The 12,309-nt window shown below is 47.6% G+C and overlaps 1 protein-coding gene across 1 annotated transcript in view; it reads left to right on the top strand.

Annotated features, from left to right (window-relative positions):
- The window catches only part of LOC116990202 (complement C4-like), a 134,878-nt gene that overhangs the window by 41,801 nt on the left and 80,768 nt on the right, over positions 1–12,309 (top strand). Inside the window, exons 14-19 of the mRNA XM_033047749.1 lie at positions 407–556; positions 2,571–2,697; positions 4,165–4,233; positions 5,686–5,880; positions 9,979–10,093; positions 10,533–10,603. Coding sequence (XP_032903640.1) covers positions 407–556; positions 2,571–2,697; positions 4,165–4,233; positions 5,686–5,880; positions 9,979–10,093; positions 10,533–10,603 — 727 coding nt within the window. The remainder of the gene's footprint in view (positions 1–406; positions 557–2,570; positions 2,698–4,164; positions 4,234–5,685; positions 5,881–9,978; positions 10,094–10,532; positions 10,604–12,309) is intronic.

Here is a 12,309-nt window from a genome sequence, read left to right on the forward strand (position 1 = left end):
CAAAATCATGAGAGGGATAGATCGGGTAGACGCACAGAGTCTTGTGCCCAGAGTAGGGGAATCGAGGACCAGGGGACATAGGTTTCATGTGAGGGCGGGAAAGAACCTGAGGGGCAACTTTTTCACACAAAGGGTGGTGGGTGTATGGAACGAGCTGCCAGAGGAGGTATTTGAGGCTGGGACTATCCCAACGTTTAAGAAGCAGTTAGACAGGTACATGGATAGGACCGGTTTGGAGGGATATGGACTAAACGCAGGCAGGTGGGACCAGTGTAGCTGGGACATGTTGGCCGGTGTGGGCAAGTTGGGCCGAAGGGCCTGTTTCCACGCTGTATCACTCTATGACTATTCCAGAAAAAGGTGTAACATCAATGCTGAGAATCTGCAATTTTCCTGTCCATTGTAGATTGAGATCAACGTTGAGCGGAATGAATATGAACCCGATAGTCCCGCAGGTATAACGATTCAAATGGGAGATGCAGGACAAGCATCTCTCGTGATGGTGGACAGCGCAATCTATATCCTCAACAGCAAGAATAAACTTACAACCAAACAGGTACGTTCAGTTTAGTTTAGTTTATTGTCACGTGTACCGAGGTACAGTGAAAAGCTTTTGTTGCATGCTAACCAGTCAGCGGAAAGACAATATGCAATTACAATTGAGCCGTCCACAGTGTACAGATACATGATAAAGGGAATAACGTTTAGTGCAAGGTAAAGCCAGTAAAGTCCGATCAAGGATAGTCCGAGGGTCTCCAATTAGGTAGCTAGTAGTTCAGGACTGCTCTCTGGTTATTGTAGGATGGTTCCGTTGCCTGATCACAGCTGGGAAGAAACTGCCTTTGAATCTGGAGATGTGTGTTTGCACACTTCTTGATGGGAGAGGGGAGAAGAGGGAGTGGCCGAGGTGCGACTGATCCTTGATTATGTTGCTGGCCTTGCCGAGGCAGCGTGAGGTGTAGATGGAAGGGAGGTTGGTTTGCGCGATGGTCTGGGCTGCGTCCACAATTCGATGCAATTTCTTGCAGCCTTGGACGGCTGTTCCCAAACCGTGCTGTAATGCATCCCGATAAAATGCTTTCTACGGCGCGCGTTTCGCCCATATCCCTCTCAACATTCCGGTCCATCAATCTGCTCAAGTGTCTTTTAAATGTTATTGTAGTCCCAGCCTCAACTACCTCCTCCGGCAGCTCGTTCCATACACCCATCTCCCTCATTGTGGAAAAATTGCCTCTCAGATTCCTACTAAATCTTTCCCCCTTCACCTTAAACCTATTTCCTCCAGTCCTTGATTCCTCCACTTGGGTAAAAGACCATATATTCCTCTCATGATTTTATACACCTCTATAAGATCACCCCTCATCCTCCTGCGCTCCAAGGAATAGAGTTTTAGCCTGCCCAACCTTTCCCTATAGTTCAGGCCCTCAAGCCCTGGCAGGATGGACATGGGGATGAGCGGGCCAAGTTTTTTAAACACGGGTGGTGGTGGTGGTGGTGGGTGCCTGGAACGCGCTTCCAGGGGTGGTGGTGGAGGCAGATACGATAGTGGCCTTTAACAGGCATTCAGATGGATATGGAGGGAAATGGATCAAGTGCAGGCAAACGTCAATAGACAATAGACAATAGGTGCAGGAGTAGGCCATTCGGCCCTTCGAGCCAGCACCACCATTCACCGTGATCATTGCTGATCATCCACAATCAGTACCCTGTTCCTGCCTTCTCCCTTTCTAGCGTTCTTCTTCCCCCGACACACTATCAGCCTGAAGAAGGGTCCCGACCAGAAACGTCTCCTATCCATGTTCTCCAGAGATGCTGCCTGACCCGCTGAGTTACTCCAGCACTCTATTAAACATCACCAATCCCCTGACTCCGCTATCTTTAAGAGTATCTATCTCTCTCTTGAAAGCATCCAGAGAACCGGCCTCCACCGCCCTCTGAGGCAGAGAATTCTACAGATTCACAACTCCCTGGATGAAAACGTTTTTCCTCATCTCAGTTCTAAATGGCTTACCCCTTATTCTGGAACTGTGGCCCCTGGATCTGAACTCTCCCAACATCGGGAACTGTTTTGGCATCATGTTCGGCACAGACATTGCGGGCCGAAGGGCCTGTTGCTGTGCTGTACTTTTCCACGTTCTCTGTTTGTTCTAGACATAGAACATAGAACAGGGCGGCCACGGTGGCGCAGCGGTATAGTTGCTGCCTTACAGCGCTTACAGCGGCAGAGACCCGAGTTTGATCCTGACTACGGGTGCTGTCTGTACGGAGTTTGTATGTTCTCCATGTGACCTGCGTGGGTTTTCTCCGAGATCTTTGGTTTCCTCCCACATTCCAAAGACGTGCAAATAGTGTGTATAGGATAGTGTTAGTGTGCGGGGATCGCTGGATGGCGCGGACCCGGTGGGCCGAAGGGCCTGTTTTTGAGCTGTATCTGCAAAGTAGACTAAACTAAACAGTATTGCACAGGAACAGGACCTTCGGCCACAATATTTGTGCCGAACAGGGTGCAGAGTTAAACTAATTTCACGTGTGGCCTGACCAATGTGTCTGTATAATGTGTTTGGTTGTAGCTATTCGAACGAATGAACTCCTACGACCTTGGCTGCAGTTTTGGTGGAGGTGTGGACAATGTACATGTGTTCATGGATGCTGGGCTGGCTTTTATTTCCAACAACGATGCCTCAAAGGTTCGCGAAGGTGAGCGGAACTTGTGGAAGAGAAGATAGACACAAGCAGTTGGAGTAACTCAGCGGGACAGGCAGCATCTCTGGAGAGAAGGGAATGGGTGACGTCTCGGGACTCGACCCTTCTTCAGGCTGAAAGTCAGGGCAGTGCGAAACCACAGAAAAAGACGGTGATGTGGAGAGATACAGAACAAATAAATGAAAGATATGCAAAAATTTGACAATTTCTAGCTTTCTTCTTCCCCCGACACACTATCAGCCTGAAGAAGGGTCCCGACCAGAAACGTCTCCTATCCATGTTCTCCAGAGATGCTGCCTGACCCGCTGAGTTACTCCAGCACTCTATGAAACGTCTCCTATCCATGTTCCCCAGAGATGCTGCCTGGCCCACTGAGTTACTCCAGCACTCTATTAAACATCACCTATTCCATGTTCTCCAGAGATGCTGCCTGACCCGTTGATTTACTCCAGCACTTTGTGTCCTTTTATGCATCCGAGTTACCCCGTGGTATGAATATTGATTTCTCTAATTTCAAGTAACCCTTGCTTTCCCTCTCTCTCCATCCCCTCCCCCATAGCTGTGGGCTAGGTGAAAATGAGTTACAGACAATGAGACTCAACAAGACGACTTTACAACCAGTAACAACGACTTGGGTGGGGGAGGGGATGGAGAGAGAGGGAAACTATGGTGTAAACTACCCAAGTGAAGTATGGGGTGCTGTTCCTCCAATTTGCACTGGGCCTCACTCTAAAGTGACAGTGGCTTCAATAGATGTTATAAAAACATGAATGAAGATGGGGGGGAACATCACTGAAACTTACCGAATAGTGAAAGGCTTGGATAGAGTGGATGTGGAGAGGATGTTTCCACTAATGGGAGAGTCTAGGACCAGAGGGCACAGCCTCACAATTAAAGAACATTCCTTTTGGAAGGAGATGAGGAGGAATTTCTTTAGTCAGAGGGTGGTGAATCATTGCCACAGAAGGCCATGGAGGTCAAGCCAGTGGATATTTTGAGGCAGAGATAGATAGATTCTTGATTGGTGCGGGTGTCTGGGGTTATGGGGAGAAGGCAGGAGAATGGGGTTAAGAAGGAGAGATAGATCATGGTTGAGTGGCAGAGTAGACTTGATGGGCCGAATTGCCTAATTCTGCTACTAATTCTACATAATGTCATAAGGGACAGGGCATAATGGCTCCAGAGCTAGCACATCCTTCTTCAGATATGGGGCCCAAAATTGCTCACAGTATTCCAAACGCGGCCTGACCAGCGCCTCGCAGAGCCTCAGCGTTACACCACAGTTTGTGTAGACATGCCCTCTCGAAATAAATGCTGGCATTGAACTCGCTTACTTTCACTCCTTGATGAGCCGAATTACCTAATTCTGCTCCTAGAGCGTCTCTGGCGCTGTAAGGCGGCAACTCTACCGCTGTGCCCCGTGCCGCCCGCTCTAACTCACTGTTTGTTGCCTCCTGACAGGTTTGTCCTGCAAAACACAAGGGCGGATGAAAAGATCACTTGACCTCCAAAGGCAGTACATGGGAAAACGTAAGAAATAGCGCAATCTCGTTCATTTGCTTCTTTGGAGAGTTTTTTTTAAATTCGGCAATCTGAAACGGGACTGTCATATGAGGAAAGATTGAAAATACTAGGCTTGTATTCATTGGAGTTTAGAAGGATGAGGGGGAACTTATAGAAACATATAAAATTATAAAAGGACTGGACAAGCTAGATGCAGGAACATGTTCCCAATGTTGGGCGAGTCCAGAACCAGGGGCCACAGTCTTAGAATAAAGGGGAGGCCATTTAAGACTGAGGTGAGAAAAAAAATTTCACCCGGAGAGTTGTGAATTTGTGGAATTCCCTGCCACAGAGGGCAGTGGAGGCCAAATCACTGGATGGATTTAAGAGAGAGTTAGATAGAGCTCTAGGAGCTAGTAGAATCAAGGGGTATGGGGAGAAGGCAGGCACGGGTTATTGATTGGGGATGATCACAATGAATGGCGGTGCTGGCTCGAAGGGCCGAATGGCCTCCTCCTGCACCTATTTTCTATGTTTCTATGAAATAAAAGCAAGGGGGATGTGGATCACGTGTGGGCAGATGAATGGAGTTTAACTCATCACGGTGCCGCAGCGGTAGAGTTGCTGCCTCACAGCGCCGGAGACCCTGGGTCAATCCTGACTACAGGAACTGTCTGTATGGAGTTTGCACATTCTCCCCGTGACCTGCGTGGGTTTTTTCTGAGATCTTGTTTCCTCCCGCACTCCAAAGACGCAAACGTTTGTAGCTTAATTGACTTGGTAAAATTGTAAAACACCGCCCTTTGTGTGAAAAAGTTGCCCCTCAGGTTCCTATTAAATCTTTTCCCCTTCACCTTGAACTTATGTCCTCTGGTCCTCGATTCCCCCACTCTGGGCAAGAGACTCTCTACATCTACCCGATCTATTCCTCTCATGATTTTGTCTGATCTCTGTAAGATCACTCCTCATTCTCCTGCGCTCCAAGGAATAGAGATCCAGCCTGCTCAACCTCCCCCGGTAGCTCACACCCCCTAGTCCTGGCAACATCCTCGTAAATCTTCTCTGAACCCTTTCAAGCTTGACAATATCTTTCCTACAACATGGTGCCCTGAACTGAACACAATACTCTAAATGCGGCCCCACCACGACCACGCACCTTCTGTGAACACGTTTAAGAAAGAACTGCAGATGCTGGAAAAATCGAAGGCAGACAAAAATGCTGGAAAAACTCAGCAGGTGAGACATGCAAGGATTTCACCCACTGAGTTTCTCTAACATTTTTGACTACCTTCTGTGAACATGTGATTTGATGCCTGCCATCCGGGGTGGGATGGGGGCGGGGGATCCATGGGTACACGTGATAGATGTGGCCCCTGCATGAAGGTTGTTCTCACGCCAACCCGTGATGTCACAGACTAAAGAAATCCCTCCCCTCGTATCCTTCTTCCTGGCGCAAGTGAACTGTTTTTTGTATCTTAGTGGGCCAGTACAAGGATGAAACCATGATGACTTGTTGTAAGGACGGTATCAGCTTGAACCCAATGAGGAAACGGTGTGAGGATCGGGCCAAGAAGGTGCGGGATAAGAAGTGTCGGAAGACCTTCCTCGACTGCTGCCTTTACGCGATGGAGCTGAGAAGGAACCAGACCTATTCGGCGGATAATGTGGGGAGATGTAAGTGTGGGCGTATGGAACCAGCTGCCTGAGGGGGTAGTTGAGGCAGGGACAAAAACACCATTTAAAAGACACCTTTTTTGTTTTGAGATACAGGTTGTCGGCTGGGTCTCTATTCCATGGAGCGCAGGAGGATGAGGGGTGATCTTATAGAGGTGTATAAAATCATGAGAGGAATAGATCGGGTAGACGCTCAGTCTCTTGCCCAGAGTAGGGGAATCGAGGACCAGAAAACATAGGTTCAAGGTGAAGGGGAAAAGATTTAATAGGAATCTGAGCGGTGACTTTTTCACACAGTCACGGTGGGTGTATGGAACAAGCTGCCAGACGAGGTAGTTGAGGCTGTGATTATCCCAACATTTAAGAAACAGTTAGACAGGTACATGGATAGGACAGGTTTGGAGGGATATGGACCATTCTCAGGCAGGTGGGACTTGGGTAGCTAGGAAATTGTTGGCCGGTGTGGGCAAGTTGGGCCGAAGGGCCTGTTTCCACACTGTATCACTCTTACTCTAGGACCTGCTCATGTATATGGATAAGAACGATTTAGAGGGATAAAGGCCAAACACGGGCAATTGGGACTAGATGGGGCATATATTTATTGGCATTTATTTAGTTTAGGGATGCAGTGCGGAACATAGAAACATAGAAATTAGGTGCAGGAGTAGGCCATTCGGCCCTTTGAGCCTGCACCGCCATTCAATATGATCATGGCTGATCATCCAACTCAGTATCCCGTACCTGCCTTCTCTCCATACCCTCTGATCCCCTTAGCCACAAGGGCCACATTTAACTCCCTCTTAAATATAGCCAATGAACTGGCCTCAACTACCCTCTGTGGCAGAGAATGAACTGGCCTCAACTACCTCTCTGTGGCAGAGAGGGAACAGGCCCTTCGGCCCACCACGTCCGCACCGACCAGCGGTCCCCGCACACTAACACTATCCTACACACACTGGGGACAATTTACATTTATACCAAGCCAATTGACCTGCAAACCTGCACATCTTTGGAGAGTGGGAGGAAACCGAAGATCTCGGAGAAAACCCACGCAGGTCACAGGGAGAACGTACAATCAGCACCCATGATCGGGATGGAACCCGGGTCTCTGACGCTGTGAAGCAGCAACTCTACTGCTGCGCCACCGGGCCGCCCCAAGCATGGACATCTTGGTTGGCATGGACTCCTTGGCCTGCTTTTGTGCTGTATCATCTTAGAGAGTGTAGTGCATAACATCATGAGTGGAATATTAGATAGGGTGAAAGCGCTGTCTTTTACCCAGAGTAGGGGAAACATAGAAAATTAGAAAATAGGTGCAGGAGGAGGCCATTCGGCCCTTTGAGCCAGCGTGCGTCCGTCCCCAGGCTGATCGTCCCCAGTCAATAATCCGTGCCTGCCTTCTCCCCAATGGAGAACTAGGGGACATAGGTTTAAGGTAAGAGGAGAAAGATTTAAAGGATCCTGATGGGCATGGTTTTCACACAGAGGGTGTGTGTATGGAACGAGCTGCCAGAGGTGTTAGTTGAGGCAGGTTCTACAGCATAACCATTTAAAAGACACTTGGATATGTACATGGAAAGGACAGGTTTAGAGGGAAACTAGACTGGGATCCGTTGGGTCCCATGTTTACACGGGAGGGCTGGTCCCCCGACACAATATTCCACCTCTCCACCAATTCCAATATTGGTGGCCAGTGGGGGGGGGGGGGGGGGGGGGGGGGGAGGCTTTCTGGAGCGCTAGTATGGGTGTTGTTGGCTGCAGGGACTACTAGTCTCCAGAGGACTAGTATGGGCATTGTGGGCCAAATGGATTCTTGGGGTGGCAGCTCATTCCCTCAAGCCTGATGTGCTGGCAGCTCATTCACGGCTGATGGGCTGGCAGTTGACTCACGGCTATTCCTTGAAATTCCATTTCAAGCAGGGTGCAAAGGCCACCAAATTCAAGTGCAGTTTCATACCACTTCAAGCAGGGTGCAAGGCAACCATATTCAGGTTCAGTTTCCTACCACTTCAAGGAGGGTGCAAGGCCACCAAATTCAAATGTAGTTTCATACCATTTCATGCAGGGTGCAATGACACCACATTCAAATGCAGTTTCAAACCATTTCATGCAGGGTGCAAGGCCACCACATTTAAATGCAGTTTCATATTATTTCAAGCAGGGAGAAACCACCATAAAAACCACCATAAAACCACACAAAACACCACACTCACAGTTCAGTAGACATTCAGTGATTTCAGTTGATTCACAGCTCAGACAGTCGTGACCTCTCCCTCCCCAATATGCAGAGACTGAGCTACACCCACACTTCTGGGTTTTATAATCCCTCCCCTCCCACCGGGAAAGGTGTGGCCTTCATGGCGTGATTGACAGGAGAGAGATTCTTTAAACACGAATAACACTTTTGTTTTTCATTGATGGGAAGAATCCTCTGCACCTGATGAGCAGAGGGGGACTGAGTAAGATGGCCAAAATTCACAGCCGTAAGTGGTAGCGTTTTATCTAAAATCAATATAGTGTAAACAGGAAGTTGTCAAGTTTAGACAAACAACCATTTGCAGGCCGTGCCTTTTCACTTCCATCCAAACCCCCCAAGCAACCATTTGCAGGCCGTGCCTTTTCACTTCAACCCAAACCCCCAAACAACCATTTGCAGGCTGTGCCTTTTTACTTCAACCCAAAACCCCAAACAACCATTTGCAGGCAGTGCCTTTTTACTTCAAACCAACCATATTTTCATTTTCAAACCACATTAAGGGCACTCACAGTTGAGTAGACATGTGTTCAGTGTTATTCAGAGCTCAGAGAGACCTTACCCTCTGGCTTCCTCCATCTTGCAGAGACTGAGTGAGGCACACCACTTCCTGGTTTTATAGTCCTTCCCCCTCCCTCCAGCAGGGGCAGCAGAGGGAATGGCAAATGATTTAAAAACATTAATATCTCTGATTTTTCATTGGTGGGAAAAATCCTTGGTCCAGGAAGGCTGAGGGGGGCTCTGAGCGAGATGGCCAAAAATGACAGCCGTTGGTGGCGGCATTCTCTCGGAAATCACACCACAGTGAGCCAAAAGCGGTCAAGATCAGACTTTTAGTAATAAAGATGGGCAAAATAGAAGCAAATGGGACTAGCTTTGATGGGGCTTAAAATTATTGGTATCCATTCAGTTTGATAGTTTTGAGGTACAGCGTGGAAACAGGCCCTTCGGCCCAACTTGTCTACACCAGCCAACATGTCCCAACTACACTAATCCCACCTGCTTGCGCTTGGTCCATATCCCTCCAACGGGCACTGTAGTCAATGAAAACCAATAAAGTTTAGTTTAGTTGAGAAATAACGAAAGGGCCTGTCCCACTTTGGCAATTTTACCGGCAAATGTCGGTGACTGTCACAGTCGTAGTATGTTGCCGAAAAACCGGCGACAGGACCCCCTCTACGACAATGTCTACGACAACCTACCACCTAGTCGACGTCAAGCTACGGCAAGCTACCGACAACTGGCGACCCATTAGGACGTCCACCTACGACAACCTACGACCACACAGGTGACAACCTACGACAATCGAAGTCAACCTACATCCACTCGCAAGAAGCTACGACAAGCAACGCCCCTGTTGGCGACAGCTGAAGACAATTCAGTCGCCGGTACCTGTCACCTGTTGACGTAGGTAGGCGCCCATGGAATTCACTGAAGTCAGCCAACCAACGTCACCTGGCAACAACCTGCGTCATCCTGGCGGCAACCTACGACAGCATCTACGACAGGAGAAGACAAGCTACGATAAGCCCACAGTCGTCGAAACGCTTTGAACATTTCAAAATCCAGCGGCGACAAGAAAAACGTTACGACTCTTTAAGCGACTTGAGGAGACAACACACGACCATACAGGCGTCACCCTGCGACCATGTGGCGACAGCCTAGTCGCCTGTAGTTGCCGAAAAAAATCACCTAAGTGGGACAGGACTTGGTGGCATGGTGGCACAGCGGTAGAGACCTCGGTAGAGACCCAGGTTCCATCCTGACTTGTTGAGATTAATTTGAGATTAATAGAATGAAACAAGGCTGTGAATTAAAACTCAACGGTGAAATCTTGTCTTCAGCGGCAGGGAGTAATGATGACTATTTCTTCGATGAGATGCAAGTTCAAGTGCGCAGTGACTTCCCACACAGCACACTTTGGAAAACATGCCCAGACCTGGTGAAAGGGAAAAACAGGTAGGGATCTTAAACTCATAAGGTCAATGGTGATCGGAGCAGAATTAGGCCATTCGGCCCATCAAGTCTATTCCGCCATTCAATCATGGCTGATCCATCTCTCCTTCCCAACCCTATTTTCCTGCCTTCTTCCCATAGCAACTGACACCTGTACTAATCAATAATCTATCTATCTCTGCCTTAAAAACATCCATTGGCCCCCACGGCTTTCTGAGGGCAAAGAATTCCACAGATTCACTATCCTCTGGCTAAAGAAATTCCTCCTCATCTCCTTCCTAAAGGAATGTGGAAACATCCTCTCCACATCCACTCTATCCAGGCCTTTCACTATTCATTAAGTTTCAATGAAGTCCCTCCTCGTCCATTGAAAATGTATTGCCTTCACATGTATATCATTCCTGATATTTAATGGTGATTTATGTTTTTTTTGTGTTCCCAGGGTGGAATTTATCATTCCTAGTTCCATAACTACTTGGGAAATTCAAGCTGTTGGCATGTTTAAGAATAAAGGTGAAAATCTTTTGGTTTGCGATTATGAACTCAATTGAAAGATATAGCATGGAAGCAGGCCCATGCCGACCATTGATCACACACTATGTTCTATGTTGTCCTACTTTCTCATCCACTCCCTGCGCACTGGGGGACAATTTGCAGAAGGACAATTGACCTAGTCCATCGATCGGTCCATACACTAGCTCTATTCTACAAACTTGGGATAATTTTCATTTTGCAGAACCAATTCGGTGGCGCAGCGGTAGAGTTGCTGCCTTACAGCGTTTGCAGCGCCAGAAACCTGGGTTCGATCCCAACTACAGCTGCTGTCCGAACAGAGTTTGTACGTTCTCCCCGTGAACTGCGTGGGTTTACTCAGACATCTTCGGTTTCCTCCCCCGCTCCAAAGACGTACAGGCTTGAAGGTTAATTGGTTTGGTATAAGTGTAAATTGCCCCTAATGTGTGTAGGATAGTGTTAGTGTGCAGGGATCGCTGGTCGGCGTGGACTCGGTGGGCCGAAGGACCCGTTTCCGCACCACATCTCTAAACTAAATCAAACTAAATGTGCTTTTCATGGTACCTTGGTACATCTGACAATAAACTACAGTGCCCTCCATAATAGTTGGGACAAAGACTCATCATTTATTTATTTCCTCTGTACTCCACAATTTGAAATTTGCAATAGAAAAAATCGCATGTGGTTAAAGTGTACATTGTCAGATTATAATTAAAATCCATTTTGGTTTCACCATGTAGTTGTTATAGCAGTGTTTATACATAGTCCCCCCATTTTAGGGCACCATAATGTTTGGGACACAGCAATGTCATGTAATTGAAAGTAGTCATGTTGAGTATTTTACTGCATATCCTTTGCATGCAATGACTGCTTGAAGTCTGCGATTCATGGACATCACCAGTTGCTGGGTGTCTTCTTTGGTGATGCTCTGCTGCCAGACCTGTATTGCTTGTTTTGGGGGCTAGTTCCATTCAGTTTTCTCTTCAGCATATAAAAGGCATGCTCAATAGAGTTCAGATCAGGTGACTGACTTGGCCACTCAAGAATTTACAATTTTTTAGCTGTGAAAAATTCCTTTGTTGCTTTAGCAGTATGTTTGGGATCATTGTCTTGCTGTTTTGAGACATTTGTTTGAACTTGTGCTGATAGGATGTGTCTACACACTTCAGAATTCATTATGCTACTACCATCAGCAGTTGCATCATCAATGAAGATAAGTGAGCCAGTACCTTCAGCAGCCATACATGCCCAGGCCATAACACCCCCACCACAGTGTTTCACAGATGAGGCAGTATACTTTGGATCTTGGGCAGTTCCTTTTCTCCTCCATACTTTGCTCTTGCCATCATTGCATAAGTTAATCTTCGTCTCATTTGTCCACAAGACCTTTTTCCAGAACTGTGGTTGGTCTTTTAAGTACTTCTTGGCAAACTGTAACCTGGCCATCCTATTTTTGCAGCTAACCAGTGGTTTGCATCTTGCAGTGTAGGCTCTGTATTTCTGTTCATGAAGTCTTCTGCGGACAGTCGTCATTGACAGATCCACACCTCTCCTGAAGAATGTTTCTGATCTGTCGGAAAGGTGTTTGGGTTTTTTTCTTTATTATAGAGAGAATTCTTCTGTCATCAGCTATGGAGGTGTTCCTTGGCCTGCCAGTCCCTTTGCGATTAGTAAGCTCACCAGTGCTCTCTTTCTTCTTAATGATG

This window comes from Amblyraja radiata, chromosome 30 (genome assembly GCF_010909765.2).
Source record: "Amblyraja radiata isolate CabotCenter1 chromosome 30, sAmbRad1.1.pri, whole genome shotgun sequence".
Taxonomy (NCBI): Eukaryota; Metazoa; Chordata; class Chondrichthyes; order Rajiformes; family Rajidae; genus Amblyraja; species Amblyraja radiata.